Source organism: Panthera pardus, unplaced genomic scaffold (genome assembly GCF_024362965.1).
Source record: "Panthera pardus isolate Hobbes unplaced genomic scaffold, ASM2436296v1 HiC_scaffold_18, whole genome shotgun sequence".
NCBI classification, from domain to species: domain Eukaryota; kingdom Metazoa; phylum Chordata; class Mammalia; order Carnivora; family Felidae; genus Panthera; species Panthera pardus.
The window spans coordinates 12,936,729-12,964,474 of record NW_026526743.1 but is presented as its reverse complement, the minus strand read 5'-3'; the positions used below and the strand labels follow the sequence as shown (position 1 = coordinate 12,964,474).

Below are 27,746 nucleotides of genomic sequence, written 5' to 3'. Positions count from 1 at the left end.
TTGCTGTAGAGGCTGTGAAGGAGGCTCCCACCTCCCCTAGACCTGTATTCTATTTCACACACACCCCCTGCCCATGAAATATACAGAGAGGAAGGGGGAGAAGTTGAGGGTTACTCACAGCTCACAGCCAGCCTGACGGGGTCACTTTTGCTGGAACTGACTGGGTTGGAGACTTCACACTGATAATTCCCGGCATGCCCCACCCTGACAGGGCTTATGGTGAGGATGCTGTTGTCCGGGGACAGCTTCATCCTCTCTGTGAGCTTTAGACTCTGGTTATTGAAGAACCACCAGATGGAGACCCCTGTGTTATTTGTAGAGCAAGTCAGGACCACAGAGTCCTTATGTCCTGTGGCTGTGGTGTTGCTGATGTTGATGGAGGGCTGGGACACTGGCTCTGTGGAGAAAGAGAGGAGGTGACAGAATGAGAGGGGGCCTGGGGCCATGCTCCTTCTTCCAAGATATCAGCCACTCCGAGGGCCCCACTGAGCTCTGTAAAGGTGCCCCAGAGGATGGCCCTGATGTCTGCAGAAGGATGAGTGTCTTTGTTCAGGTGGCGATCTGTAAGGAGGGGGCTGTACCTCTTCCTCTGACCCTCAGGTCCCCCTCTGGCCCTCGGTCATCTGCCTGGTCTGCCTGAACATCTCTGTAGTATCAGCACCACACACCTCTTAGCCCATGTCCAGCATCCTCATCAGCAGGTAGAATTTTTCCCATGGGCTCCTGTGTGGTTCCTTTCTTGAACTTCTATGACTTTAATAGATCAAGCCTCACTCCTTATATACCTTTTCGTGTATGGTGGGGAGGAAGGCTTGCAGGCCTTCTATCTCTGCGTCCCCAGCAGCTTTGTGTAAAGTAGGGAAGGTATTTGCACAGTTATAATTTATTAGGAAATGAGAGCAGCCCACCCAGTCTTCATCACCTTAGGAATTAAAGAGTTTCAATCTACAGGATTTCTCAGGCTGAAGAAGGCTTTTACTTCCACCACTGTGGATTGACTCTCATGGTGAAAAACTTCTGTAAAGAAGCGGTTACTGTATACAGAATACTGGCACCCTTATAAATAGAAGGAAATGATTGCAACAGAATCAAGGCCTTATAGGAAACACCCCCAGCTAGCATCATACTCTATGGTGAAACACGGAAAGTGTTTCCTCTAAGATCAGATAGTCCATAAACATGCCTCTTTCACCACCCATGTTCAACAGAGGAAAGGAGTCCAGGCCAAAATAATTAGGAGAAAAACAATAGAATGCAATCAAATTGGAAAGGAATAAGTACAATGAGGTCTGGTTGTAGATGATGGAAATTATATGTACAAAACTCTAAAGATTCTGCAAAAATTGTGGAACTAATAAATAATTTCAACAAACTTGCAGGATACAAAATCAACAGGCAAAAATCAATTGTGTTGCTGTACACTAAAAATACCTTCCTCCCAAAATCAAGGAAGAAATTCATTTACAATAACATTAAAAAGAATAAAATACTTAGGAATGAAAGAATGAGGCAATAGAGTATACATGGAAATCTATAAAACGTTGCTGAAAGAAATTACAGAAGACACAAATGAAGGGAAAGACATCCCATGTTCATGGATGATGAGACTTAATATTGTTAAGATGACAATACTACCCAAAGAGATCCACAGATTCAATGTAATCCGTAACAAATGCTTTTCTTTTAAGATTTTATTTTTAAGTAATCTCTGTACCCAACGTGGGACTTGGACATACAACCCCGAGATCAAGAGTCGCATGATCCACTGTACTCAGTCAGTCAGGTGCCCCCCCTGTTAAATTCTTAAGGGAATATTTTGCAGAAATAGAAATTCCAAAAAGTCACATGGAATCTCAGGGGCCTCAAATAGCCAAAATTATTTTGAAAAAGAACAAAGTTGGAGGACTCCTACTTCCTCACTACAAAGCTACAGTCACCAAAATAATGTGGGCCTGCTATATAGATAGACATAGAGACCGATGGGATACAACAGGCACCCCAGATACAAATCCTGATACATAGGGTCCAATGATTTTCAGTACGGTTGTCATGACCATTCAATGGAGAAAAACTTCTATTCAAGAAATGGTCTTGGGAACACTGGATACCCATGCAAATAATGAAGTTGGATCCTGACCTTACATCATGCACAAAAACTAACTGAAAACAGATCAAACATCTAAACGTAAGAGTCAAAACTGTGAAAGTCTTAGAAGAAAACATAAAGCAAAAGCTTATTGAAACTGCATTTCCCGATGATTTCTTAGATATGACACCCAAAGCAAAGACAACAAAAGAAAAAACAGATGAACTGGATTGCACTGAAATAGAAAACTTCTGTGCACCAAAAGGCACAATCAAGAAAGTGATGGTAGCACTTAAGGAATAAACAGGACTCAGGAAGGAAATAGACAGCATAGGAAATATAGTCAATGGCATTTTATTATTTTAATTTTTTAAAGATTTTGTTAAGATTAAATAAGCTCTACACCCAATGTGGGGCGTGAACTCACAACCCCGAGATCAAGAGTCACATACTCTACCTACTGAGCCAGCCAGGTGCCCCTAGTCAATGGTATTTTAATAGCATTGCATAGTGACAGATGGTAGCTACACTGTGGTAGGCATAGCATAACACAGAGTTGTCCAATCTCTATGTTGTGCACAAGAAACTAGTGTTACCTTGTGTGTCAACTAAAGTTCCCTAACCAACAAAAAAACAACAACAACAAAGTGATGGCAACCCACAGACTGGAAGAAAACATTTGCAAATCATAGCTGGTAAGAGATTAATATCCAGAATATATAAAGCACTTCTGCAATTCAACAACAAAAAAAAAGCAACTTGACCCTGAGGACCCTTCTTTTTTCCCCATCTGCAAAGGCCCTTTATATGTGTGGGGGTTTTGGGAACTGACAGAATCCCCTCCCCACATTGCAGACTGGACTGGGAGATCTCAGATCTCAGATCTCAAGATCTGCCATGAGAAATCAGACAGCACAGGGAGGAAGCATCTGCAGACATGTGATGGGAGAGTTCAAGGACAGATCTGAGTCACAAGCAAATGCAAAATAACTTCTTCTAGGCTCTTTTCTGGAAACCAGGAAGATCGCCACCACAGTGCTTGATGTAAATGTTTCAGGGATCCACTTACCAGAGACTGTGATAGTCTTGACCGTGAACTTATTGAGGCGAGTGCCAGGGTTATAAACAAGGCAGGCATAGGATCCATTATCATTCACAGTGATGTTGGGGATAAATAGCTCCTGTGAGGATGGCTGGGGGCTCCCATTGATAAGCCAAGAATACTGTGCAGGCGGGTTAGAGGCTGAGTGGCAGGAGAGACTGAGGTTTGCCCCTGGACAGTAATAGGAGTCTGAGGGGGAAATGGTGGAGGCATCCGGGCCATCTGGAGCAAACAGAATAAAGCCACATGTGATGTAATCCAAGGGAAGGGGAAGAGGAAGATCTGGGTGTGTATAGGGGCCACAGTGTCCATCTAAGTTGGGTCAGAAGCCATGGCCAGCCTGGGTGTCTAGGTGAGAGTCAGGTACTCAGACCCCAGAAGGACAGATGTGGCCTGACCTCTGGCAGCGTGGATTTGGGCTGGCAGCCCGGGGCCAGGTAGGAATACAAGTTACTCACAGAGAACATTCAGGGTGAATGGGTCACTACGACTGGCACTGACTAGGTTCCAAGTCTCACACTCATAAGGTCCTGTGTCGTTCCTTGTGACACCATGTAAAGTGAGAGTCCTGTTGTCCAGGGACAGCTCCAGCCTGGCGCTGTCCGGGAGGCTCTTACTGTTTACTGACCACAGGTAGCTTGTGTTCTGAGTCTGAGGTTCACACGTTAATACTACAGAGTCCACGTTCTCCACGGGGTCCGAGTTGTTGCTTGTGATGTTGGGTTTGGGTAACTCCGCTGTGTAGACAACAGAGAGAACATTGCCCTGTGTGGTACCTGTGATTCCTCCAAAGGCATCTTCAATCAGAGCTGCCTTCTCTCATCTGTCTGCCAACCCGAGTCCTTAAGAATAACGCAGATCTGTGAATCTCAAGACAAATGCGAGAGGATCTGAGGACTCACAGAAGGAAAAGCCCCCTGCTCTGTGTGTCTGAGAGCAAGCACAGAGCTTCTCAAATGTCAATCACAGAGCAGAGTTTTGTCGTGGAAGACGCGGGACAGAGTCAGAGACAGCCCCCAACCCCCCAACACGGCACCTCTCCTGGTTCTTCACAGACCTGATGGCTTGGCCAGGGGGTGAGGATCTCAGCAGAAATGACACCCAGGGACACCAGAAGCAAGCCCAGAGGTCAGTTCAGTACTTGGGCCCCAGGGCCTGAAGGGGCTTTGATAATGACTGCCGTGAGACAGTGATCCCATACGTGGCAGAGCAGAGTCCAAAATCAAGCAAAGAGTCAGAGAATGAGCAGGAAGGAGGGGTGCTGAGCGAATAAATGACCACATCTCTTCAGAAAGGCATCCTGGTGCAGGATCCTAGGAGGCCTGCTACACAGGACCCCTGCCCTCCTCCAGCAACAGAGGCACCCACACTGTTCACTCCATCCCTCCTATTTTTTTTTAAATAATTTTTTTAGGGCTCATTTATTGTTGAGAGACAGAGACAGAGAGAGACACAGAGAGAGACACAGAGAGAGGGGTGGGAGGGGCATAGAAGGGGAGAGGACAGAGGATCCAAAAGGTTTGCCCTGACAGGAGGGAGCCCAATGTAGAGCTTGATCTCAGCAGATCTGGAACTGAGCCGAAGTTGGACACTCAACCAACTGATCCACCCAGGCGTCCCTCACGCCTTGCCTCCTAAACAAAAGCAAGTGAGTTGGTTACACGTGGACCCTGTGCTGGTTTCAGGTGCAGAGACAGAAGGAGAAGGCAATTCCACCCCAGTGGGAGGGACACCAACACACCAGGAAACACTCTGTGATTTCAAGTCCAGCACAAGGAGGTGAGGATGGGCCACCTGAGGGGCGGCCGGGGCATGCTGACTCAGGTTGCTGCTGGGGGTCATTAGTTGTAGAGTAAACACAGAATGAGCCTCTCTATTTGCTCTCACTGCTCACACCAGCACCCTTCCCTCTGACGGAGGAGAGGACGGGGCTGTGCTGCCCAGCAGCCCAGCAGCCTGTGTGACCCTGATTCAGTGACTATACCTCCCTGGGCCTCAGTTTCCCCCTAATACAACAGGAATAATGGTAAATGATCTCCACCTGCCATGCCTGTGAAGTAACCTTTAACCATCCTTAAATACCTGGCCCTAAAATGGTATATGGCGGCCGTCAATCAAATGGCCTCTCTTACTCTTGCCTCCACAAGACAAGGCTCCCTCCCTGGGCCTCCTTCTTGGGAGAGGAAGAGCCATCAAGAGCATCTCTCTCAGGGCGCCTGGGTGGCTCAGTTGGTTAAGTGTCCAACTTCGGCTCAGGTTGATCTCACAGTCTGTGGGTTCGAGCCCTGCATCGGGCTCTGTGCTGACAGCTCAGAGCCTGGAGCCTGCTTCCGATTCTGTGTCTCCCTCTCTCTCTGCCCCTCCCCTGATCATGCTCTGTCTCTCTCTCTGTTCAAAAATAAATAAAAACATTTAAAAAATTAAAAAAAAAAAAGAGCATCTCTCTGCTCTGTTCCTCCCTGGGGGTGCTGACCCTCCGCTGGAGTCTCCTAAGTCCCCCACAGCAGTTGGCTAATGGACTGGAGCTTTTTATGTCTGTGCTGCCCATGCCTCTCTCCAGATGTAGATCTGGAGACCGAGCCCTGGCTGGTGACCAGCTCAGAGGCTCAGGACTCGGGCAGCTGGGAAATCATTGCTCCCAGTCAGCCCTGCCCAGGAGCCCTACCCCACCCTGGCACAGAGTCCCTGGGGTCACGAGACTCAGGAGCCCCAAGGCATTGTTCTGGGCAAGGGTCTTCTGGGCTGAGTTCTAGTGAGGATCCCAGGGCCCCTTCGGGCCTGGCCTTGACCGTGACCTGCATGGTCTTTCTCAGATGGTCATAGAGTCTGGATGCCAGGAAAGGAGTTGAAATCTTAGGAAATTCATCTCTACTGTGTGTGTCCTGCACTAAATGCTCAAACACCATTTGGGACAAAATGCAGAAGGGAAGGGAGGCACAGTCCAGGCCTGTCAATCCTGTGTGTACGAAGTAGAATTCACTCCACCTGACATCAGAGGTGACAGGAATTACTCACGATATACACGGAGCTGTCCAGTTACTCTTTCAACTTGAACATTCCTCTTTATGATTTGTAGGGTGTAGTATCCTGTGTCCTCCAGGCTGATGTTCTGGAACAGCAGGGATCCGTTGTGATATAATGTCTCTCTGCCGCTGTGTGCAAATCCTGGGATAATTTCTTGTGAGTCTGCTGCATATGATACTATTTCCCTATGGGGATTTATAGTTGTCCCTTTGAACCAGGCACAGCCTAGAAGATTGGCAGGCAGATTGTGGACACGCAGAAGAACGTCCTTCCCTTCGGCAGCATTGGGCGGCACCGATTCAATAGTGACTTGGGCAGTGGTGGGAGGGTTCCAGAAGGTTAGGAGTGAGACTAGGAGGGAAGAGAGAAGACCTGGGTCAATATTTGGCCTGTGTATTGGGACGGAAAGATGTGGCCCTGGAGACTGAGCAGGTCCTAATCGCTCAGCCTTGGGCCCAGGGGTGAGCGTGTGTGTGTGTGTGTGTGTGTGTGTGTGTGTGTGTCCTACTGGTCAAGGTCAGCGGCACAACCGGCATGGCTTCAGTGCTTCTGAACTTGTGATTTCCTCTGTTTCCAGTACTCTCCCTCAGATGTCTGTGGGCTCACTCCCTCACTGCCCTCAGGTACCTGCTCACACTCAGGGGGTCCTTGGGAGAGGCCTGCCCACACCGCCTCCTCTAAAGACCCTCTGTCTTCACATTCTGACCTTTCCCGCTCTGTTCCCTTCATGGCCTGTCAATGCCCGACCTCCCATTCTGTGTCTTTGCTGGTCTGTCTTCCTCCCCAGAGAAGTGTGCTCAGGGAGGGCAGGGACTCTGATCTGTGTTGTGCCCCAGTGGTGGGGCCGGCTGCAAATACCTGTGGATGAATGAATGAGTGTTCCCAGGGCCCAGCATTGATCTGTCAATATCTCAGGTTGGTGGGAGGGGCAGCGTTTAGGGTCCCTGGTTGCTCACATCGTTTCCAAAATTCAACCCTCAGTGATGAGTAACTTAGGACACAGCACGTCGCTCGCTCGCCTCTTCCAGATCATGAGATTTTCCTGTTGCTGAGCCGGGAACCCCCTGTCCTGCCCTGCCCTGCCCTGCCCTGTTCCCATGTCCCCTCTCGGCGCCCAGTCCTGCCCTGGGAGACCGCAGCCAGTCTCTCTCTTCCCTTCACCCTTAACCCAGAGGATCGTCCCTCTCACCTGCCAGCAGGAGCTCCTGCCAGGGAACACGCCCTGCTCGAGAAAGGGCCGAGGGGGGCTCCATGCCGCCTGCTGCCTGCTCTGTCCTTCCCTCTGTGAGGAGAGCTTCGGCTCCAGAAATGCTCAGGAGCACCGCTGTCACGACAAGTTGGCTCTGTGGTCCTTCCTCCCTCTGTGCTGAGCCGCCTCTGGGGGCAGGAGCGCTTGGCCGGGTCACGTGGGCAGGGGCGGGGTCTCTGCCAGGTCCCTCCCCCTCCCCTCTCCTCCCCTCCCCTCACTCCTGCCCTCTTGGTCTCCTTCCCCTTTCATTTCGTCTACGTTTGGGTTCCCTGCGAACTGCTGAGGCCTCTCCCTCTTCAGCTAGGATTTCCCACCATATGCGAGTGCGCACACAATGCCCTTGTGTGGACAAGCACAAGCCTGTGGCCTTGGTGTCCTGGGCGCTCCCCACAGCTCAGGGTCAGGGCGCACAGTCAGCCCCCTGCAGCCCTCTCTCCTCCCCATGTGGCTTTTCTCTTCAGAGCAGGAGCCCGAGGGGCTACCCCAGGAACTCTCCTCACAGGGATGGTACCCCCACCGGGCATCAGAATCACCTGTGGAACTTTCTAAAGATCGCGAATGCCCTGGTGACCCCTAGAAATGCTGCTTCAGCAGATGGCCAGCCAGGCTGAGACCCCAGGATGTGGGAGTGGGGCCACCTCCTTCTTTCCTGCACCCACAGAGGGTCTGCAGATCCTGTAAAATGCACATTCTGACTCAGCAGTGTGGTGTGGACCTGAGAGTCCGCATCTAACAAGCTCTCAGGTGAGGCTGGTTGTCCTGGGCCAGGCACACGTTGAATAGCCAGGCTGACGGGGACCTGGTTCTCTCAGAGGACGAGCCTCCTCCCTACTCCGAGTTGGCCTCTGCTGAGTCCTGGCCTCGAGTCTGTCAGCACCGCACACAGAGCCCCAGAGGCCCCAAACCCAGGGGATTCTTTCCACCTGTATCAGAGAAGCCCAGCGGGGCACGGGGTCCCCCCAGTGTTCTCAAATGCTCTGGGGAAGTTGCATTGACTCCTGGCAGCAAGGTCACAGTAACGTTCTGAGGGTGAGAAGAGGGCAAGCAGGGTGATGACTGGTGAGGGACCCACTCTCCATCCCTGGGTGTCCCCAGCCTGGCCTCTGCTTCCAGGGACCGAGACCCGGGACCAAGTGTCTCCGGAACTCAGGTTCCAGGTGTGCAGGCAGTGTCCTGTGTGTCCCGGGAAGAGAAGAGGTGGGGGAAGGTCCGGTGGCGGGAGGTTCCCTGATCCTCGAGGGAAGATCGTAAGGAGACCCTTCCTCTCCGTGTCTGCTGGCTGCACTGTGGCCGAGAGGCTGGCCGTGTGCTCCTGAGCGTCCTGGGCAGCCCGTGTCCTCTGCCTGAGGGACTTTCCTGTGGTCACCCTGCCTCCCCTGTGGCTGGTGCCAGGCAAGGAGTGGGGACTGCACAGGGACCCCTGACAGAACAGGGTGCTCCTCTGCCCCACTCGTCCTAGTGGGCAGGACAGAACAGCCACATGGGAGGGACTCAGAAGGGTCTCTTGGAGAAAGAGACGGAAATCAGGCTCCTCTACCTCCTTAGGCAAACAAACCAGCTTCACATTTTAATTCCCTGTGTGTTGCCCGCGTGTCCCTATGTCGCCCCCTGGAGGCGATGCTGGGGCTGCACCAGGGACGCTGACCGGGCTCCAAAGGCTGCGTGGGCCCTGAGCCCTGGGCAGCCTGGGTCCTGGTCCCTGTGGGTCCTGGGTTGCCTGACTCCATTTCAGGGTAGGGTGAGCCCAGGGAGTGGACAGGCACCGTCCAGAAGATTCCAGATCCTGAGGCAGGAGAATTGTCCACCCAGAGAGACGTGCTCCCTTAGGAGGAACTCTCTGTCTTTGAGGTTTCAAGGAATGACCCAGTAGAGTCTCTTGAGACTTTGGAAGAGGCACTGGCTTGGGGGGAGGGGGCTGGACACCACAATGCCCTGTTTCCTCATCACAGCACGGGGCGGGAGGGGGGGATTGCGTCCGTGTCATCTGTGTCCCTGCTTTTGCTCTAGGCCTCCCCACAGAGCCCACCTGGAGACTCAGCTGAGGCTTCCCAGGGCTTCCTGTGTTACAGGGGAGGAGACCCTCAGCCCCTCTGAGATGGAAACAAACGTAGATCCTGGGTTCTCCTGTCCCATCCTGCACAGGGTCAGGCAAGGGGCACGGGGCTGGGTCCTGGGGGCTCCAAAGAGAACAGGACAGACAGGATCCTGAAACAGGGCCACAGGCACTCAGAGAAAATCATGGCTTTGAGGACACACTTAAAATGGAGGGAAGGTGGGGAGCCTCGGTCGCTCAGTTGATTTAATGTCCGACTCCTGATTTTGGCTCAGGTCATGATCTCTCTGCGGTGAGATTGAGCCTCTTGGCTGCCCGCTGAGTGTGGAGCTTGCTTGGATTCTCTCTCTCTCCCTCTGCCTCTCTACCACTTTCTCTCTCTCTCTCTCTCTCTCTCTCTCTCTCTCTCTCTCTCTGTAAAGTGGAAAAAGGGGCGCCTGGTTGGTTCAGTTGAGTAAATTGTTCCACTTTGGCTCAGGTCTTGATCTCATGGTGCGTGGGTTTGAGCCCTGCGTCAGGTTCTGTGCTGACAGCTCAGAGCCTGGAGCCTGCTTTGGAGTCTGTGTCTCCCTGTCTCTCTGCCCCTCCCCTGCTCACGGCTGTCTTTCTCTTAAATGAACATCAAAAACATTTTTTTTAAATAAGATTGAAAATAAAGTACAATAAAATGGAGAAAAGAGCCGTGAAGGGAAAGCGTCTAGTGTGACAGGAGCAAGTAACGGGGTCTCAGCTGGCCTGGGGGTCAGGTCAACACCCCTGACAAAGTGATCTTTTGGCTGAGACCGGAAGTGTGAGTGGGCCTTGGCCCCTGGAAGGACAGAGGGTGTGGAGGGCTGAGCTGCCTACAGAGGGACCTGTCTCAGCGGGCAGACACCCGACTGGCCGGAGGGGCTGACGGAGGTCAGTGTGGGGAGCCTGGAGAGCGAGGAGGACTGTCACTGAGTGAGGCTGGGGAGGATCAGACCCTGCTGGGGAGTGGGCGCGCCAAGGGGCATCAGCAGCGCCCCCCCCCCCGCCCCCACCCTACCCAAGGCTCCAGGCTGCGGAGTTTCTCTGCCGCCCTCTGCTGGACCATGCGGAAAACGTGGAAGAAAACGTCCTGCTTGAGTTCTGTATTTTTAAAGTATACTTTAAGTAATATTTCATGTATGTAGATATAATTTTTAGCGACCTTATTGTGTTATAGTTGACATATAAGAAAATCCACATGTTGAAAGTATAAGAAAAAGGGCGGGGGGCGCCTGGTGTCTCAGTTCCTTGTGTGTCGGACTTGGGCTGGCCCTGAGTTTGAGCTCCGGGGTTGGGCTGTGTGCTGACAGCTCAGAGCCTGGAACCTGCTTCTGGTTCTGTGTCTCCTTCTCTCTGCCCCTCCCCCCACACTCACTCTGTCTCTCAAAATAAAATAAAGACATAAAAAATTTTTTTCATGAACATTTAAATATTATCGAATCTACTAACCCAATAACAAAATATCCAGGATACAATAAAAAAAATCACTCATCATACCAAGAGCCAGGAGAACCACGATTTGACTGAGCAAAGATCATTACTGACTCCAATTCCAATGACTGTGGAAGTATCCAACGAAGATTTAACAAGTAAATATCATTAAAAGAACACTTCAATAACCGATAATAAAATTTTTAACGAAATTGAGAGACGCCTAGCTGACTCAGTTGGTAGGGCACATGATTCTTGATCAAGGGGTTATGAGTTCAAGTGCCACACTGGTGTCAAGGTTGCTCAAAAAATAAATTGAAAACCACAGCAAAAAATGAAAGTTATAGAAAGGAACCAAACAGGGGCACCTGGGTGACTCAATTGGTTAAGTGTCCAAGTCTTGATTTCTGCTCAGGTCATGATATCAGGGTTGTGAGATCAGGCCCCAAGTCGAGCTCCACCCTGGGCATGGAGCCTGCTTGAGATTCTCCCTCTCTCTCCCTCTCTCTCCCTCTCTCTCCCTCTCTCTTCCTCTCTCTCCCTCTCTCCCCCTCTGCCCCTCCTCCACTCCCACACCCATGCACTCCCTGTCTCTGTCTTCAAGAAAAATAGAAAAGATACATAGAAATGATGAAACTGAAAACTACAGTAACCAATATTTAAAAAAACAAAACCAAACCCTCACTGGTGAACTTCATAGTAACATGACGATGCACAAGGTAGAATCGATGAACTGGAGGACAAATCCATAGAATTTATTCCTCCTGAAAAATAGAGAGGAAAGAGACAGAAAAATGAGCAGAGTCCCGAGATCTGTTCTGTAAAAAAAGGATGGAACCTCGGTGCCACTGGGTACCAGAAGTGGAAGGGAAACGTGCGGACTGAAAAGGTATCTGAGGAAATGACAACCCAAGAGGCTGAGTCAGAACCCCAAACACGGTGAGCAGTCACACTAAGGCACATAACAAACTTCTGAAAATAAAAGACAAGAGAACAAAAATCCTAAAGACACCCAGAGAAACCACCCTTGCGCATTAAGGAACACTAATGTAAGTGACAGTAGGTTTTGTATCTGAAAGCATGGAGGCCAGAAGGAAGTGGCACATGTTTCAAATTCTGCGTCTGCTAAAATTTGCTTCAGGAGTGAAGGGGAAAGAAGGAAATTCCCTGATGAAGAGAGAGTATCAAAATTTATTGCCAGCTGACCTACTATTAAAGAATGGCCAAAGGAGATGTATAATTCATCATTCTCTGTAGCTCATGTTTGGTATCATATCTAAAATCTAGCCAAATTTACTTTGTTTTTGTTTTTTTAATATTTATTCATTTTTGAGAGAGGGAGGAAAAGAGTGAGAGGTAGAAAGAGAGAGAGAGGCAGAGAGACAGGGTGACAGAGGATCCAAAGCAGGCTCTGCATGACGGCAGGAAGCCCAACGTGGGGCTTGAACTCACGACCCTGAGATCGAGTCACATGTTCTCCCAACTGAGCCAGCCAGGCGCCCCACACCAAATTTAAAATACTGAAATCTGGGGTGCCTGGGTGGCTCAGTCGGTTTGGCGTCTGACTTCGTCTCAGGCCACGATCTCACGCTTCGTGGGTTCAACCCCTCATCGGGCTCTGTGCGAACAGTTCAGATCCTGGAGCCTGCTAAGGATTCTGTGTCTCCCTCTCTCTCTCTGCCACTCCCTTGCACATGCTCTTTCTCTGTCTTTCAAAAATGAATAAATGTAAAATACTGAAATCAGAGTATGTTCTCGGAAAATGGTAATGAATCTAGAAATTAATAATAGACAACTGAAAAAAATCCCTAAAAGATTTGGAAAGTAAGCTACATATTTGTAAATAATTTATGGGTCAAAAAGCAAGTTTCAAAGGAAATTTTAAAAACACACAGAATTGGGATGCCTGAGTGGCTTGGTTGGTTGAGCATCTGACTCTTGATCTCAGGCAGGTCATGATCCCAGGGTCGTGGGACTGAGTCCCAAGGCAGGCTCTGTGCTGAGAGTGGAGCCTGCTTGGGGTTCTCTCTCTCTCTCTCTCTCTCTCTCTCTCTCGGCCTCTCTCCCCTACCCATGCTCTCTCTCTTTCTCTCTCTCTCTCAAAATAAAAAAAAAAACATTTAAACACACAGAATTAAATTAAATATACTAAAAAAAAAAACCCTCCTCTGCTTATGGGATGCAGCTTATGCCACACTGAGAGGGGAATTTCTAGCACAAAATGCTTACATTACAAGAAAGGAAATATCTCAAATCAATAATGTAAGTTCCTACTACAAGAACCAGAAAAATAAGAGCAAAATGAACCCAACTAAAAGCAGAAAGAAAGAAATAATAGAGACCAGACCACCCAGCTGACCTTATATTGAACACTGTGAGTGGACTGAATGGACCCGAGCCATGAAAGGGAAAGACTTGGGTCTGTAGCATCAGAGTTGGTTCTGCAGGTGGGACATGCATGGGGAAAAAGGAAGATGGGGGTGACTGTGAGCGCCCTTGTCTTATCTCTTCCCCTGAGGGGTCACAGGCAGATGCAGAAACCCTCAGATGTTGGATTCTCCCCTGGGAGATCTTCAGGTCCCCCCTCGTCCCCTGGGTGAAATGTTTGCTCTGCTGGGAAGGGCGGGCAGATGGCATAGGACTCTGACACCATGCACAGGGCTCAGCAAGGAGGAGCTGGAGAAGAGCCCAGGGGCTCTGCTCAGCCCTGCTGCCTGTGGGGTTCAGCTGGGGCTTGGAAACAGGATGCTGTGCTTAGCGGGTGCTCCAGGCCGGGTGATGAGTGTGTTTCCAAGGTCAGGCACTAAGGGTCAGAAGCTAATCATGAAACATTCCTTCCTTTTATTTTCCATTTTTTTCTTTTACTGAGGAAACTCTACCCCCAGTGCTCCAATTCACGACCTTGAGGTCAAGGGTCTCATTCTGTACTGACTGAGCCAGCCAGGCGCCCCCATTCCTTCCTTATTGTATGCAAGACAGTGGCCTGACTCTCGGGGGGGCGGGCGGGGCAGGAGGTTCCCCAAGAGGCTGGAGCAGCCTCCCAGACTCCCCAAGGCCACCCTCTGGATGCAGCCAACAGCCACGCAGGGAATTGTAATCAACGTGCCAACAGTAACATCCAGACATGTGCAAAGGGCTTATGACTGATAAATTAGAGCAGAAGCAGCTCATCCCCCTGATAGCATTCTGCCTCATTACATCTTTCTTATGTAGAAAAGCAATAGGCAGCTTCTCCAGAGTCTCTTTTTCTTGCCTCCTCCCTGCTCAACGCCTGGGAGGAGGCTGGCTGGGGCACCTGTCCATGGTGCTGATGCTCACCGAACTATTCCCAAGGCTTGGGAGCTGTGATCTTCCAGCTGTGTCCACTCTCTTTGCATTCTTAACAAGGAGCATTACTAACAAGGAAGAGGTGGAGAAGGCTGCAGGGAGTGTGGACTGGCCTTCATCACTGGCTCAGGGCAGTGATGGTGTTGTGGACATCTCTGCAGGCAGTGACTCCATGGTCAGATGACCAAGTCCAGGCTGCCCACCAGCAGTTTGTCATGAACGATTGTGGTGAATATGGCCTTGGGGGTGCAGTAGACAGAACAGAGGCCTCTCAGACACTCCCACATCCCTTGTGTCAAGAATCTGTGATTATTTCAATGATAAAGGGACTAACAGATTAAGTTAAGGACCATGTGATTGTGACATTATGGTAGTTTACCCAGGTGGGCCAATACAATCCAAGAGTTCTTTCTTTTTTTTTTAATTTTTAAAAAATGTTTATTGATTTTTGACACAGAGAGAGGTAGAGAGAGAGAGAGGGAGACACAGAATCACAGGCTCCAGGCTCTGAGCTGTCAGCTCAGAGCCCAACACAGGGCTCGACCTTCTGAGATCACGACGTGAGCCAAAGTTGGAAGTCTAACCCACTGAGCCATCCAGGCACACACGAGGGTCCTTATATAAGTGACAGGGGGAGGCAGGAGAGGCAGAAGCAGAGAAGAAGAGGTGATGTGGAAACAGGTCACAGAGAGACTTCAAGATGTTGCACTGCTGGTTTTGAAGGTGAAGGAAGGGGCCACATCCATGGAACTTGGGAAGCCTCCAACGGCACAGCTTGAAAAACAAGGAAACAGACTGTCTCCTAAGCCTCCAGAAGAGACAGCCAGGTGGGCACCTTGATTCGTGTTGACATCCACCACTAGGCTTACAATAATTTGCTAGAGCAGCAAGACGAAACTAACAAGAGGCGTCACCCTGTCTAATCCAACATAGTGTGCATTGCGATAGGAGCATCACAGAGCTAAACGTGACGTGATACTTTGCAGCTTGTTTTCCTTACCTCTCATCTCATGACTAAGAAACAAGTGGGTGATGGCAAACCCACCTGTGAAACGTGGGTGCGGTGCCTTGGTGCTTGCACCGCTTTTGTGTGAACAGGGCACCTTGATGCGAGCGAATCCACATGGGCACCCAACCGGGGGCCTCAGGGAAGGACTGAGAGCCGCTGGCCCAGGTGTGTGGAGGAGGCTGCAGGTGGGACAGTAGGACGAGGCCTGTGGACCAGGTGGAAGAGACACTTTGTCCCAACACCATGGGAGCCTGGGTGAGTTAGGTGGGGGAAGCCCTCTGCCTCTGACCTGCATGCTTATTTATGGGGAGGAGGTGTGTTTCAAGATAAGATCCCGTTCAGGGAGAAAAGTGGACACTGCTGGGAGGTACTGGGCTAGACATCATGGGCAGTGTCCGGGAAGGCTATGTTCAGAGCATGAATTCTGGGTCCCAAACCCTGGGGTTCCTCTGACAACCTGCCTTTATGTCACCCCAGCAGGAAGGACATCCCGAAGGCTGGAGAAACCTTCAGACAGGTCTCAGTGCCCTGGATCCTGGATTTGGGGACAGGGCAAGTTTATTGGTGAAGGACACCAGTCAGGGCCACTGGGGATGGGTGAGGAGGACCAAAGGGCTCAGGACACCAAAAGGCTATGAAGGGGTCCCACCTGGGATGTGTGCCTGACTATGGCTGCTCCTTCCAAGCTCATCCTCGTGTGGTCATCAGAGGCCCCATGTTCTGTGCTCCTGAGAACCCCGTGCACATTTGCAAACACTGGAGGTGTCTCCAGCCTTGGTCCCTGAGCAGGGTGAGGACCGCTGAGTGCTGTCATAGTTTGGCCACAGCTCTGGTGATCTCTCCTTTTCTAGTTAACGTGGTCCCAGCATGTCAACACCCCTCGCCCCTCCTCTATCTCAGGGGACTGAGGTGGGGGCTTGGTGAACTCAGAGGGAACACTTCCCTGTGTGACCCAGGAGAGAAGGGCCCCAGAGGTTCAGGTGAATGTCTGCTCAGAGAAATCACCATTCACCAAAAAAGGGCCAAGGAGGGGGAAGAGTCCTGTTTAATCAGATCCCCTCATGTTGTCCCTGGTGGGTCAGGGCCCAGGACACTTTCCCTGGGAAACCCCACTTCCTGGGACATGGGGGCCTTTGTCCTGGCCCATCCGGGGTTTGTGGCAGCCTGTCAGGGCTTCCAGAAATCAGGAAGGCCCGGACCCTGGGTCCATGTCCCTGAATATCCTCTGGGCTTAGAGCTGGTTCTCTGGCTCAGGCGGCGGCACCTGACCCCACCCAGGGTCTGGGGTCTCAGGAAGGCCCCTGGAAGGAGTAGCTCCCAGGGGAAGGGGAAACTAAGAAGACACTTGTCCTTTGTGGTTGATCTGGCAGTAAATGTTCCTGTCAGGGTGTTGTAACTCCTGTAAAAGAAAAAGAGGCCTCTGAACCCCGCAAGCTTCTCAGAACATGTCTGGGTGACTTTCAGGTCCTGCGTCCACCTCTCTGGGAACCTGGCTGGGTGGCAGGTTTCTGCCCCAGGCCCCTCCTTCCTCCCACTAGCCCCTGTGCCCTTTTGCCCTGCTGTGTCCTAAACCTGAAAGCACAGGCAGGGCAGGCTGGGAACAGATCCTCAGTCCCCTTGGGCTTGGGGGACCTGAACATTCATTGCCCACACTCACCTGGTAGATGGGAACGGCTGTCCCCGGGCTGGGTAGGGCGTTCTGAACAGGGGGAGAGAATGGGTGTCAGTGGACAGAGGGAGAGTCATTTCTCTGCAGGGGTGACCCGTTCTGCCTCTTGAGCAGCGTTCGCCAAGCCTGTTGACCCACACCCCAGACCCAGACCGGTCTCTCCTTAATTCCCTGCCCCACTCCTATTAGCCCAGGACCCCTGGCTGATGTTCCCAGTGCTCTGTCCTTGGCCAGACTCCAGGGTTCCCCTTGGGCAGCTCAGAGTGGCAGGAGAGACTCAGGACGGGGTGGGGAGTGGTCCTGTCCCTGAAGACGGTCCAAATCCTGGGCAGAACGGGCCCTGCCTTGTCCTGGCTCTCTGGGGGAAGCTGGGTATGTGCGGTGCTGCTGAATTCGTTGGTTCTCTGCCTTGCGCCCGCACAACCTAGACCCCAGTGGGGAGGGGGCGGGCTTACCGGGGATGTGGAGCTGCTGACTGGACCATGACCTGGGCACAGAAACAGGAATTAGCAGCCAGGGTCCACCCTGCCAGGAGGTACCGGGTCATCGGCTCTCGGAGAACCAGGGAAGGAGCACCTCTCACAGGGAGACCCACTGGTGCTGGTCTGTGAGGTGCTGACCCGTGACCTAGATTCCATAGTCAGGGAGTATGGCCAGTTGGGGTCCCCTGTACTCAAGCCCCAGGGACGTGGTCAGAGGCCCCAGGGTGTGACTGGCAGGAGTGGACACTGGGGGGGAGGTCGAGGGGCTCCCTGTGCTGCCTGGGCTGAAGGGATACTCACCAGGGGTGCAGGCTGGGTGCCCCATCTCTCTGTGATTACGTTGGCCACTGGCCCTAGGAAAGATCAGGCTTATTTGTGAGGTGGGCAGGGAGAGGTCACAGCTCTGGTGTCAGAACAGGGGACAGGGAGGGTCCTCATTCCAAGCAGCCCTTAGAGACCCCATCTCTCCACCAGTCTATTTAGGAGGGGAAGGGCCCAGGAGAGGGATAAAAAAAGGCCTTCGGAGCACATGTATCCTCGGACCAGAGAGGAAGCTGGGCAGCGGACGGACACCTAGGAGAAGGTGTCCTGAAAAGGGATCAAGGGCCCAGGAAAGGAATCACACATGAGGGTCTGAGTGAGTGGAAGGGTCAAGGCGGCCAGCTGCGTGTGCAGGACGCTTGGGGAGCTCCAGGTATGTCAGATCCCTGAATGCGGTGCCCCTGCTGTGGTCAGACCCTCGAGTCCTCAGGCCAGAAGACGCTGAAAACTGACATTGGCTCGTGCTCTATCTCCATCTGCCTGGACGAGGGGCTTCGTCCCAGGACCTCTACCTGACGGGGCCCAGGGTCTGCGGTGTCACACATCAGGCGCCGTGGTTCCCGCATGTGCCACTTTGGGGGTCGACCCCACCCGGCCTGTCAGGGTCTTCTACTCTCCCTTGCGTGACCTTGGCCAGGACCACCCTCGGTCCTGAGGCTGCAAATCCCCGTCCCAGGGCATGTGGACTGACAAACCACGGGAGGTACCAGTCACTTGGTACTGTGCACTTAGTACCAAGCACTGCTGTAGGGTTGCCGAGCGAACCAGGACAACCCTGAGGGGCTGTTCTGTGATTGTCCCTAATTTGGCACAGAGGCAGCTGTGGAGGAAGGGCCCCGGGCAGCAGCTGGTAAGGAAGGAGCCAGGTGTGATCAGAAGAGAAATCCAGGGGGCAGTTGGGGGAGGTCTGGGACACCCAGCCCAGAATCCCGGGTCAGGACGGCGTCTGCCTGCTGGTGACTCTGCTGGGGTGGGGGAGGGGTGGTGGACAGGATCGTGTGTGGGAAATGCCATCGTACCTTCCCGCCTTCACACGGAGCAGGAGATACCCCAAGGCGGCCACGAGTGCCCCCCCGACCAAGACCCCAATTGCAATGCCAACACTGGTCCCCACAGGGAGGCCCGTGGGGCTTCTTCCATCTGAAATAAGAAGCAAAAGGGAGGAGGAATGAGTCCCAAGTCATATCTGCTGAAGCCATGAGGGCTGGGGGGAAGGGCCTGGTTAGGGAGGAAGGAATGGCCATCGAGGTCTGGATGATGTGTGTTATCTCCACAGCATCCTCACCCCCTCGGCTGCTGTGTCATTTCTTTTTTATTTTTTTAAGTGTATTTTTTTTGAGAGAGAGAGAAAGAGAGTGGGAGCAGGGAAGGGGCAGAGAAAGAGGGAAGACAGACTCCCAAGCAGGGTCCCCACTATCAGTGCATATCCCAACAAGGGGCTTGAGCCCATGAACTATGAGATCATGGCCTGATCTGAGATCAAGAGTTGAACGCTTGGGGCACCTGGGTGGCTCAGTTGGTTAAACATGTGTCTTTGGCTCAGGCCACGATCTCATGGTTTGTGGGTTCAAACCCACATCAGGTTCTGTGCCTACAGTGCAGAGCTTGCTTGAGATTCTTTCCCTCTCTCTCTGCCCTTCCCCAACTCTCTTTCTCTGTCTCTGAAAATAAATATACTTTTTTAAAAACTTAAGAAAAAAAAAGAAGAGTTGGATGCTTAATGGAGTGAGCTGCCCAGGTTCCCCCTGCTGTGTCCTTTCTATCCTTATAGTGAAACCTTGGACTTGAATCTTCATGTTGCCCTCCTCTGCCCAAAACTGTGGCCAGTGCCCACATCCTGTTCATTTTCCTCCTGATGCCTCTCTTTCTTATTCTCACATTATGCCTCTTTCCACATTTCTTCCTTTCTATTACCATTGATGGTCTTAGAGGGAGGCCCCTACTTGTCCACTCAACACGGATTAGTGAAAATAACACTAGCTGACTGCTTTCAAGGTCAGCGCTGGGCCAGGCACATGGAAAATACTTTGTGTTTATCTCATCTGCTGCTTCCATGAGGCGGCCATGTGTCAACCCCACTCTGCAAATTACGGTCTGAGAGTGTCAAGGGCTTCAGTAAAGTAGTGAAGGTCACAGAACTGGACCGAGTTGAGACAACACTTAAGCCCAGCTCCACAGGACATTACAGCTAATAACAACAACGTCAATGACAAAAGAACAAGAACTGCTAAATTTGATTGAGCCTTGAACCTGTGTAGGATGCTGTCTCAGGATTTAAGATCTCATTAACCTCATAGTGACAACCCTCAGAACAGCCCTAAGACCCAGCCTTTCTTTCCAGTTTTACAGATGAGGAAACTTAGGTTCTGGAGGTTGAGTGTCTTGTCTGAGGTCCCACAGCTGGTATAAAGCAGAACCAAGATGTTAACAAGATTAGTCTAATTCTGGGGATCTCATCCACATTGCTGTAGAGGCTGTGAAGGAGGCTCCCACCTCCCCCAGACCTGTATTCTATTTCACACACACACCCTGCCCATGAAATATACAGGGAGGAAGGGGGAGAGGTCGAGGGTCACTCACAGCTCACAGCCAGCCTGATGGGGTCACTTCTGTTGGAACTGGCCCGGTTGGAGACCTCACACTGATAATTCCCGGCATCCTCCACCCTGACGAGGCTTATGGTGAGGGCCCTGTTGTCCTGGGACAGCTTCATCCTCTTTGTGAGGTTTACATTCCGGCCATTGAAGAACCACCGGATGGAGACCTTTTTGTTATTTGTGGAGCAGGTCAGGACCACAGAGTCCTTATGTTCTGTGGCTGTGGTGTTGCTGATGTTGATGGAGGGCTGGGACACTGCCTCTGTGGAGAAACAGAGGAGGTGACAGAATGAGAGGGGGCCTGGGGCCATGCTCTGTCTTCCAAGATATCAGCCATTCCGAGGGCCCCACTGAGCTCTGTAAAGGTGCCCCAGAGGATCGCCCTGATGTCTGCAGAAGGATGAGTGTCTTTGTTCAGGTGGCGATCTGTAAGGAGGGGGCTGTACCTCTCCCTCTGACCCTCAGGTCCCCCTCTGGCCCTCAGTCATCTGCCTGGTCTGCCTGAACATCTCTGTAGTATCAGCACCACACACCTCTTAGCCCATGTCCAGCATCCTCATCCGCAGGTGGAATTTTTCCCATGGGCTCCTGTGTGGTTCCTTTCTTGAACTTCTATGACTTTAATAGATGAAGCCTCACTCCTTATATACCTTTTCGTGTATGGTGGGGAGGAAGGCTTGAAGGCCTTCTATCTCTGAGTCTGAGGCACCTTTACATAAAATAGGGAAGGTATTTGCACGGTTATAATTTATTAGGAAATGAGAGCAGCCCACCCAGTCTTCATCACCTTAGGGACCAAACAGTTTTCAATCCATAGGATTTCTCCCTCTGGAGCCTTTTACTTCTACATCTGTGGATTGAATCTCAGGGTGAAAAACTTCTGTAGAGAATCGGGTATGGTATACAGAATACTGGCACCCTTATAAATAGAAGAAAACTACTGCAACATAATAAAGGCCTTATATGAAACCCTTACAGCTAGAATTATACTCAATGGTGAAACACGGAAAGCGTTTCCTCTAAGATCAGGTAGTACATAAACATGCCACTTTCACCACCCATATTCAACAGAGTATAGGAGACCAAGCTGAAATAATTTGAAGAAAAAGAGTAGAACGCAATCAAATTGGAAAGGATTAAGTACAATTAGGTCTGTTTGTAGATGACATGAAATGATATGTATAAAACTCTAATGATTCCACAAAAACTGTTGAACTAATCAACAATTTCAACAAACTTGCAGGATACAAAGTCAACATGCAAAAATCACTTGTGTCGCTATACACTAATAATGAAATAACCCCTTCCCAAGTTAAGGAAACAATTTAATTTGCAATAACATTAAAAAGAATAAAATACTTAGGAATGAACTAATGAGGCAATAGACTGTACATGGAAATCTATAAAACATCACTAAAGGAAACTACAGAAGACACAAATGAATGGAAAGACATCCCATGTTCATGGATAGTAAGACTTAATATTGTTAAGATGACAATACTACCCAAAGAGATCCACAGATTCAATGTAATCCCTATCAAAATCATTTTTTTTAAAGATTTTATTTTTAAGTAATCTCTATACCCAACGTGGGGCTTGAACATATAACCTAGAGATCAAGAGTCGCATACTTTACCGACTGAGCCAGTCAGGTGCCCCCCCTATCAAATTCTTAAGGAAAGATTTTGCAGAAATAGAAATTTCCAAATATTCACATGAAATCTCAGGGGCCTCAAATAGCCAAAATTATTTTGAAAAAAGAACAAATTTGGAGGACTCCTACTTCCTGACTACAAAGCTACAGCAACCAAAATAACATGGGCTTGGTATAAAGATAGGCACCGAAATGCCAATGGGATGCAGTAGGTACCCCAGAAACAAACTGAATATATGTGGTTCAATGATTTTCAATAAGGTTGTCATGACCATTCAATGCATAAAAAAATCTGTTCAACAAATGGTATTGGGGGCTGCCTGGGTGGCTCAGTCGGTTAAGCATTCGACTTCGGCTCAGGTCATGATCTCGCGGTTTGTGAGTCTGAGCCCTGCATCAGGCTCTGTGCTGACAGCTCAGAGCCTGGAGCCTGCTTTGGATTCTGTGTCTCCCTCTCTCTCTGCCCCTCCCCTGCTCATGCTCTGTCTCTGCCTCTCAAAAACAAATAAATGTTAAAAATTTTTTTAAACAAATGGTATTGGGAACACTGGGCATCCTAGCAAATGAATAAAATTGGACCTTGACCTTACATCATGTACAGAAATAACTTAAAATAGTATGTTTTGGTGGTATAGTGGTGAGCATAACTGCCCTCCAAAATTAACTTAAAATAGATCAAACATCTAAACATAAGAGTCAAAACTGTAAAAGTCTTAGAACAAAACATAAAGCAAAAACTTTCTGAACCCGTATTTCCCAAAGATTTGTTAGATATGACGCCCAAAGCAAAGACAACAGAAGAAAAAATAAATGAATTGGATTGTATGGAGTTAGAAAACTTCTGTGCACCAAAAGCACAATCAAGAGAGTGATGGTAGCAGTTATGGAATGAACAGGACTCAGGTAGGAAATGCACAGATAGAAAAACAGTCAATGATTTTTTTTAATTTTTTAAAAGATTTTATTTTTAAGTAAGCTCTACACCCAATGTGGGGCTCGAACTTACAACCCCAAGATCAAGAGTCTCATGCTCTACTTACTGACTCAGCAAGGTGCCCTTAGTCAATGGTATTTTAATAGCATTGCATGGCGACAGATGGTAGCTACATTGTGGTGGGCATAACATAACATATAGAGTTGTCCAATCCCTATGTTCTGAACCTGAAACTAATGTTACATTGTGTGTCAGCTAAATTTCCCTGACCAAAACCAAGACCAAAACCAAAAAACAAAAACAAAAACAGAAACAAAAAACAAACAGTGATGGCAATGCACAGATTGGAAGAAAACATTTGCAAATCATAGCTGGTAAGAGATTAATATCCAGAATATATAAAGCACTTCTGCAATTCAACAACAAAAAGCAACTTGACCCTGAGGACCCTTCTTTCTTCCCCATCTGCAAAGGCTCCTTATATGTGTGGGGGTTTTGGGAACTGACAGAATCCCCTCCCCACATTGCAGACTGGACTGGGAGATCTCAGATCTCAGATCTCAAGATCTGCGATGAGAATTCAGAGAGCAAGAGGAGGAAGCATCTGCAGACGTGTGATGGGAGAGTTCAGGGACAGATCTGCATCACAAGCAAGTGAAAATAACCTCACCTCGGCTCTTTTCTGAAAACCCGGCAGACCTTCACCATAGTGCCTGATGTAGATGCTCCAGGGATCCACCTACCAGAGACTGTGATAGTCTTGACTGTGCACTTATTGAGGCGAGTGCCAGAGTTATAGACGAGGCAAGGCCCTGTGTTGGTTTCAGGTGCAGAGTCAGAAGGAGAAGGCAAGTCTACCCCAGTGGGAGCGACACCAACACACCAGGAAACACTCTGTGATTTCAAGTCCAGCACAAGGAGGTGAGGATGGGCCACCTGAGGGGCGGCCGGGGCATGCTGACTCAGGTTGCTGCTGGGGGTCATTAGTTGTAGAGTAAACACAGAATGAGCCTCTCTATTTGCTCTCACTGCCCACACCAGGACCCTTCCCTCTGATGGAGGAGAGGACAGGGCTGTGCTGCCCAGCATCCCAGCAGCCTGTGTGACCCTGATTCAGTGACTATACCTCCCTGGGCCTCAGTTTCCCCCTAATACAACAGGAATAATGGTAAATGATCTCCACCTGCCATGCCTGTGAAGTAACCTTTAACCATCCTTAAATACCTGGCCCTAAAATGGTATATCACGGCCGGCCAATCAAATGGCCTCTCTTACTCTTGCCTCCACAAGACAAGGCTCCCTCCCTGGGCCTCCTTCTTGGGAGAGGAAGAGCCGTCAAGAGCATCTCTCTGCTCTGTTCCTCCCTGGGGGTGCTGACCCTCCGCTGGAGTCTCCTAAGTCCCCCACAGCAGTTGGCTAATGGACTGGGGCCTTTTTATGTCTGTGCTGCCCATGCCTCTCTCCAGATGTAGATCTGGAGACCGAGCGCTGGCTGGTGACCAGCTCAGAGGCTCAGGACTCGGGCAGCTCGGAAATCATTGCTCCCAGTCAGCCCTGCCCAGGAGCCCTACCCCACCCTGGCACAGAGTCCCCAGGGTCATGAGACTCAGGAGCCCCAAGGCACTGTTCTGGGCAAGGGCCTTCTGGGCTGAGCTCTAGTGAGGATCCCAGGGCCCCTTCGGGCCTGGCCTTGACCGTGACCTGCATGGTCTTTCTCAGATGGTCATAGAGTCTGGATTCCAGGAAAGGAGTTGCAATCTTAGGAAATTCATCTCTACTGTGTGTGTCCTGCACTAAATGCTCAAACACCATTTGGGACAAAATGCAGAAGGGAAGGGAGGCACAGTCCAGGCCTGTCAATCCTGTGTGTACGAAGTAGAATTCACTCCACCCGACACCAGAGGTGAGAGAGGAATTACTCACGATATACACGGAGCCGTCTAGTTACTATTTCAATTTGAAAATTTCTCTTTAAGATTCGTACAGTGTAGTATCCCGTGTCCTCCAGGTTGATGTTCTGGAACAGCAGGGATCCGTTGTGATATAATGTCTCTCTGCCGCTGTGTGCAAGTCCTGGAGTAATTTCTTGTGAGTCTGCTGCATATGATACAATTTCACTACGGGGCTCAACAGTTTCCCCTTTGAACCAGCCAAAGCCTAGAAGATTCACAGGCAGATTGTGGACACGCAGAAGAACGTCCTTCCCTTCGGCAGCATTGGGCGGCACCAATTCAACAGTGACTTGGGCAGTGGTGGGAGGGTTCCAGAAGGTTAGGAGTGAGACTAGGAGGGAAGAGAGAAGACCTGGGTCAATATTTGGCCTATGTATTGGGACGGAAAGATGTGGCCCTGGAGACTGAGCAGGTCCTAATCGCTCAGCCTTGGGCCCAGGGGTGAGTGTGTGTGTGTGTGTGTGTGTGTGTGTGTGTGTGTGTCCTACCGGTCAAGGTCAGTGGCACGACCGCCATGACTTCAGTGCTTCTGAACTTGTGATTTCCTCTGTTTCCAGTACTCTCCCTCAGATGTCTGTGGGCTCACTCCCTCACTGCCCTCAGGTACCTGCTCACACTCAGGGGGTCCTTGGGAGAGGCCTGCCCACACCGCCTCCTCTAAAGACCCTCTGTCTTCACATTCTGACCTTTCCCGCTCTGTTCCCTTCATGGCCTGTCAATGCCCGACCTCCCATTCTGTGTCTTTGCTGGTCTGTCTTCCTTCCCAGAGAAGTGTGCTCAGGGAGGGCAGGGACTCTGATCTGTGTTGTGCCCCAGTGGTGGGGCCGGCTGCAAATACCTGTGGATGAGTGAACGAGTGTTCCCAGGGCCCAGCATTGATCTGTCAATATCTCAGGTTGGTGGGAGGGGCAGCGTTTAGGGTCCCTGGTTGCTCACATCGTTTCCAAAATTCAACCCTCAGTGATGAGTAACTTGGGACACAGCACGTCGCTCGCTCGCCTCTTCCAGATCATGAGATTTTCCTGTTGCTGAGCCGGGAACCCCCTGTCCTGTCCTGCCCTGCCCTGCCCTGCCCTGTTCCCATGTCCCCTCTCGGCGCCCAGTCCTCCCCTGGGAGACGGCAGCCAGTCTCTCTCTTCCCTTCACCCTTAACCCAGAGGATCGTCCCTCTCACCTGCCAGCAGGAGCTCCTGCCAGGGAACACGCCCTGCTCGAGAAAGGGCCGAGGGGGGCTCCATGCCGCCTGCTGCCTGCTCTGTCCTTCCCTCTGTGAGGAGAGCTTCGGCTCCAGAAATGCTCAGGAGCACCGCTGTCACGACAAGTTGGCTCTGTGGTCCTTCCTCCCTCTGTGCTGAGCCGCCTCTGGGGGCAGGAGCGCTTGGCCGGGTCACGTGGGCAGGGGCGGGGTCTCTGCCAGGTCCCTCCCCCTCCCCTCCTCTCCCCTCCCCTCCCCTCACTCCTGCCCTCCTGGTCTCCTTCCCCTTTCATTTCGTCTACGTTTGGGTTCCCTGCGAACTGCTGAGGCCTCTCCCTCTTCAGCTGGGATTTCCCACCATATGCGAGTGCGCACACAATGCCCTTGTGTGGACAAGCACAAGCCTGTGGCCTTGGTGTCCTGGGCGCTCCCCACAGCTCAGGTTCGGGTGCACAGTCAGCCCCCTGCAGCCCTCTCTCCTCCCCACGTGGCTTTTCTCTTCAGAGCAGGAGCCTGAGGGGCTACCCCAGGAACTCTCGTCACAGGGATGGTACCCCCACCGGGCATCGGAATCACCTGTGGAACTTTCTAAAGATCGCGAATGCCCTGGTGACCCCTAGAAATGCTGCTTCAGCAGATGGCCAGCCAGGCTGAGACCCCAGGATGTGGGAGTGGGGCCACCTCCTTCTTTCCTGCACCCACAGAGGGTCTGCAGATCCTGTAAAATGTGCATTCTGACTCAGCAGTGTGGTGTGGACCTGAGAGTCCGCATCTAACAAGCTCTCAGGTGATGCTGGTTGTCCTGGGCCAGGCACACGTTGAATAGCCAGGCTGACGGGGACCTGGTTCTCTCAGAGGACGAGCCTCCTCCCTACTCCGAGTTGGCCTCTGCTGAGTCCTGGCCTCGAGTCTGTCAGCACCGCACACAGAGCCCCAGAGGCCCCAAACCCAGGGGATTCTTTCCATCTGTATCAGAGAAGCCCAGCGGGGCATGGGGTCCCCCCAGTGTTCTCAAATGCTCTGGGGAAGTTGCATTGACTCCTGGCAGCAAGGTCACAGTAATGCTCTGAGGGTGAGAAGAGGGCAAGCAGGGTGAGGGATGCTTGCCAGATGACTGGTGAGGGACCCACTCTCCATCCCTGGGTGTCCCCAGCCCGGCCTCTGCTTCCAGGGACCGAGACCCGGGACCAAGTGTCTCCGGAGCTCAGGTTCCAGGTGTGCAGGCAGTGTCCTGTGTGTCCCGGGAAGAGAAGAGGTGGGGGAAGGTCCGGTGGCGGGAGGTTCCCTGATCCTCGAGGGAAGATCGTAAGGAGACCCTTCCTCTCCGTGTCTGCTGGCTGCACTGTGGCCGAGAGGCTGGCCGTGTGCTCCTGAGCGTCCTGGGCAGCCCGTGTCCTCTGCCAGGGGGACTTTCCTGTGGTCACCCTGCCTCCCCCGTGGCTGGTGCCAGGCAAGGAGTGGGGACTGCACAGGGACCCCTGACAGATCAGGGTGCTCCTCGGCCCCACTCGTCCTAGTGGGCAGGACAGAACAGCCACATGGGAGGGACTCAGAAGGGTCTCTTGGAGAAAGAGACAGAAATCAGGCTCCTCTACGTCCTTAGGCAAACAAAGCCAGCTTCACATTTTAATTCCCTGTGTGTTGCCTGCGTG

The 27,746-nt window shown here is 51.2% G+C and overlaps 2 protein-coding genes across 2 annotated transcripts in view; both read right to left on the bottom strand.

Moving 5' to 3' along the window:
* Positions 1 to 7,606, bottom strand: part of LOC109258028 (uncharacterized) — a 31,993-nt gene extending 24,387 nt beyond the window's left edge. The window contains exons 1-5 of the mRNA XM_053906481.1: positions 7,402 to 7,606; positions 6,204 to 6,563; positions 3,647 to 3,925; positions 3,156 to 3,410; positions 119 to 397 (exon numbers count right to left, since the gene is read on the bottom strand). Of these exons, the coding sequence (XP_053762456.1) occupies positions 119 to 397; positions 3,156 to 3,410; positions 3,647 to 3,925; positions 6,204 to 6,563; positions 7,402 to 7,465 (1,237 nt within the window). The 5' untranslated portion in view covers positions 7,466 to 7,606. The remainder of the gene's footprint in view (positions 1 to 118; positions 398 to 3,155; positions 3,411 to 3,646; positions 3,926 to 6,203; positions 6,564 to 7,401) is intronic.
* An 8,202-nt stretch (positions 7,607 to 15,808) lies between these two features.
* LOC109258029 (carcinoembryonic antigen-related cell adhesion molecule 4-like) lies at positions 15,809 to 26,284 on the bottom strand. The gene is made up of 8 exons (XM_019434564.2): positions 26,074 to 26,284; positions 24,871 to 25,230; positions 20,343 to 20,621; positions 18,782 to 18,902; positions 17,742 to 17,794; positions 17,415 to 17,446; positions 16,948 to 16,989; positions 15,809 to 16,689 (listed from the first exon to the last, which is right to left on the bottom strand). Exons 1-8 carry the CDS (start codon positions 26,135 to 26,137, stop codon positions 16,624 to 16,626), a joined length of 1,017 nt encoding a protein of 338 aa, XP_019290109.1. The 5' UTR covers positions 26,138 to 26,284; the 3' UTR covers positions 15,809 to 16,623.
* Positions 26,285 to 27,746: the final 1,462 nt, after the last annotated feature.

Bases quoted from the DNA above. Each gene is read 5' to 3' on its own strand.
- LOC109258029 (XM_019434564.2), bottom strand. From the start codon at position 26,137: ATGGAGCCCCCCTCGGCCCTTTCTCGAGCAGGGCGTGTTCCCTGGCAG. The intron at 16,990-17,414 runs GTAAGCCCGCCC...CCCCCTGTTCAG, and splicing joins TCAGCAGCTCCACATCCCCG to AACGCCCTACCCAGCCCGGG. The intron at 16,690-16,947 runs GTGAGTGTGGGC...TTTCTTTTACAG, and splicing joins CAGCCGTTCCCATCTACCAG to GAGTTACAACACCCTGACAG.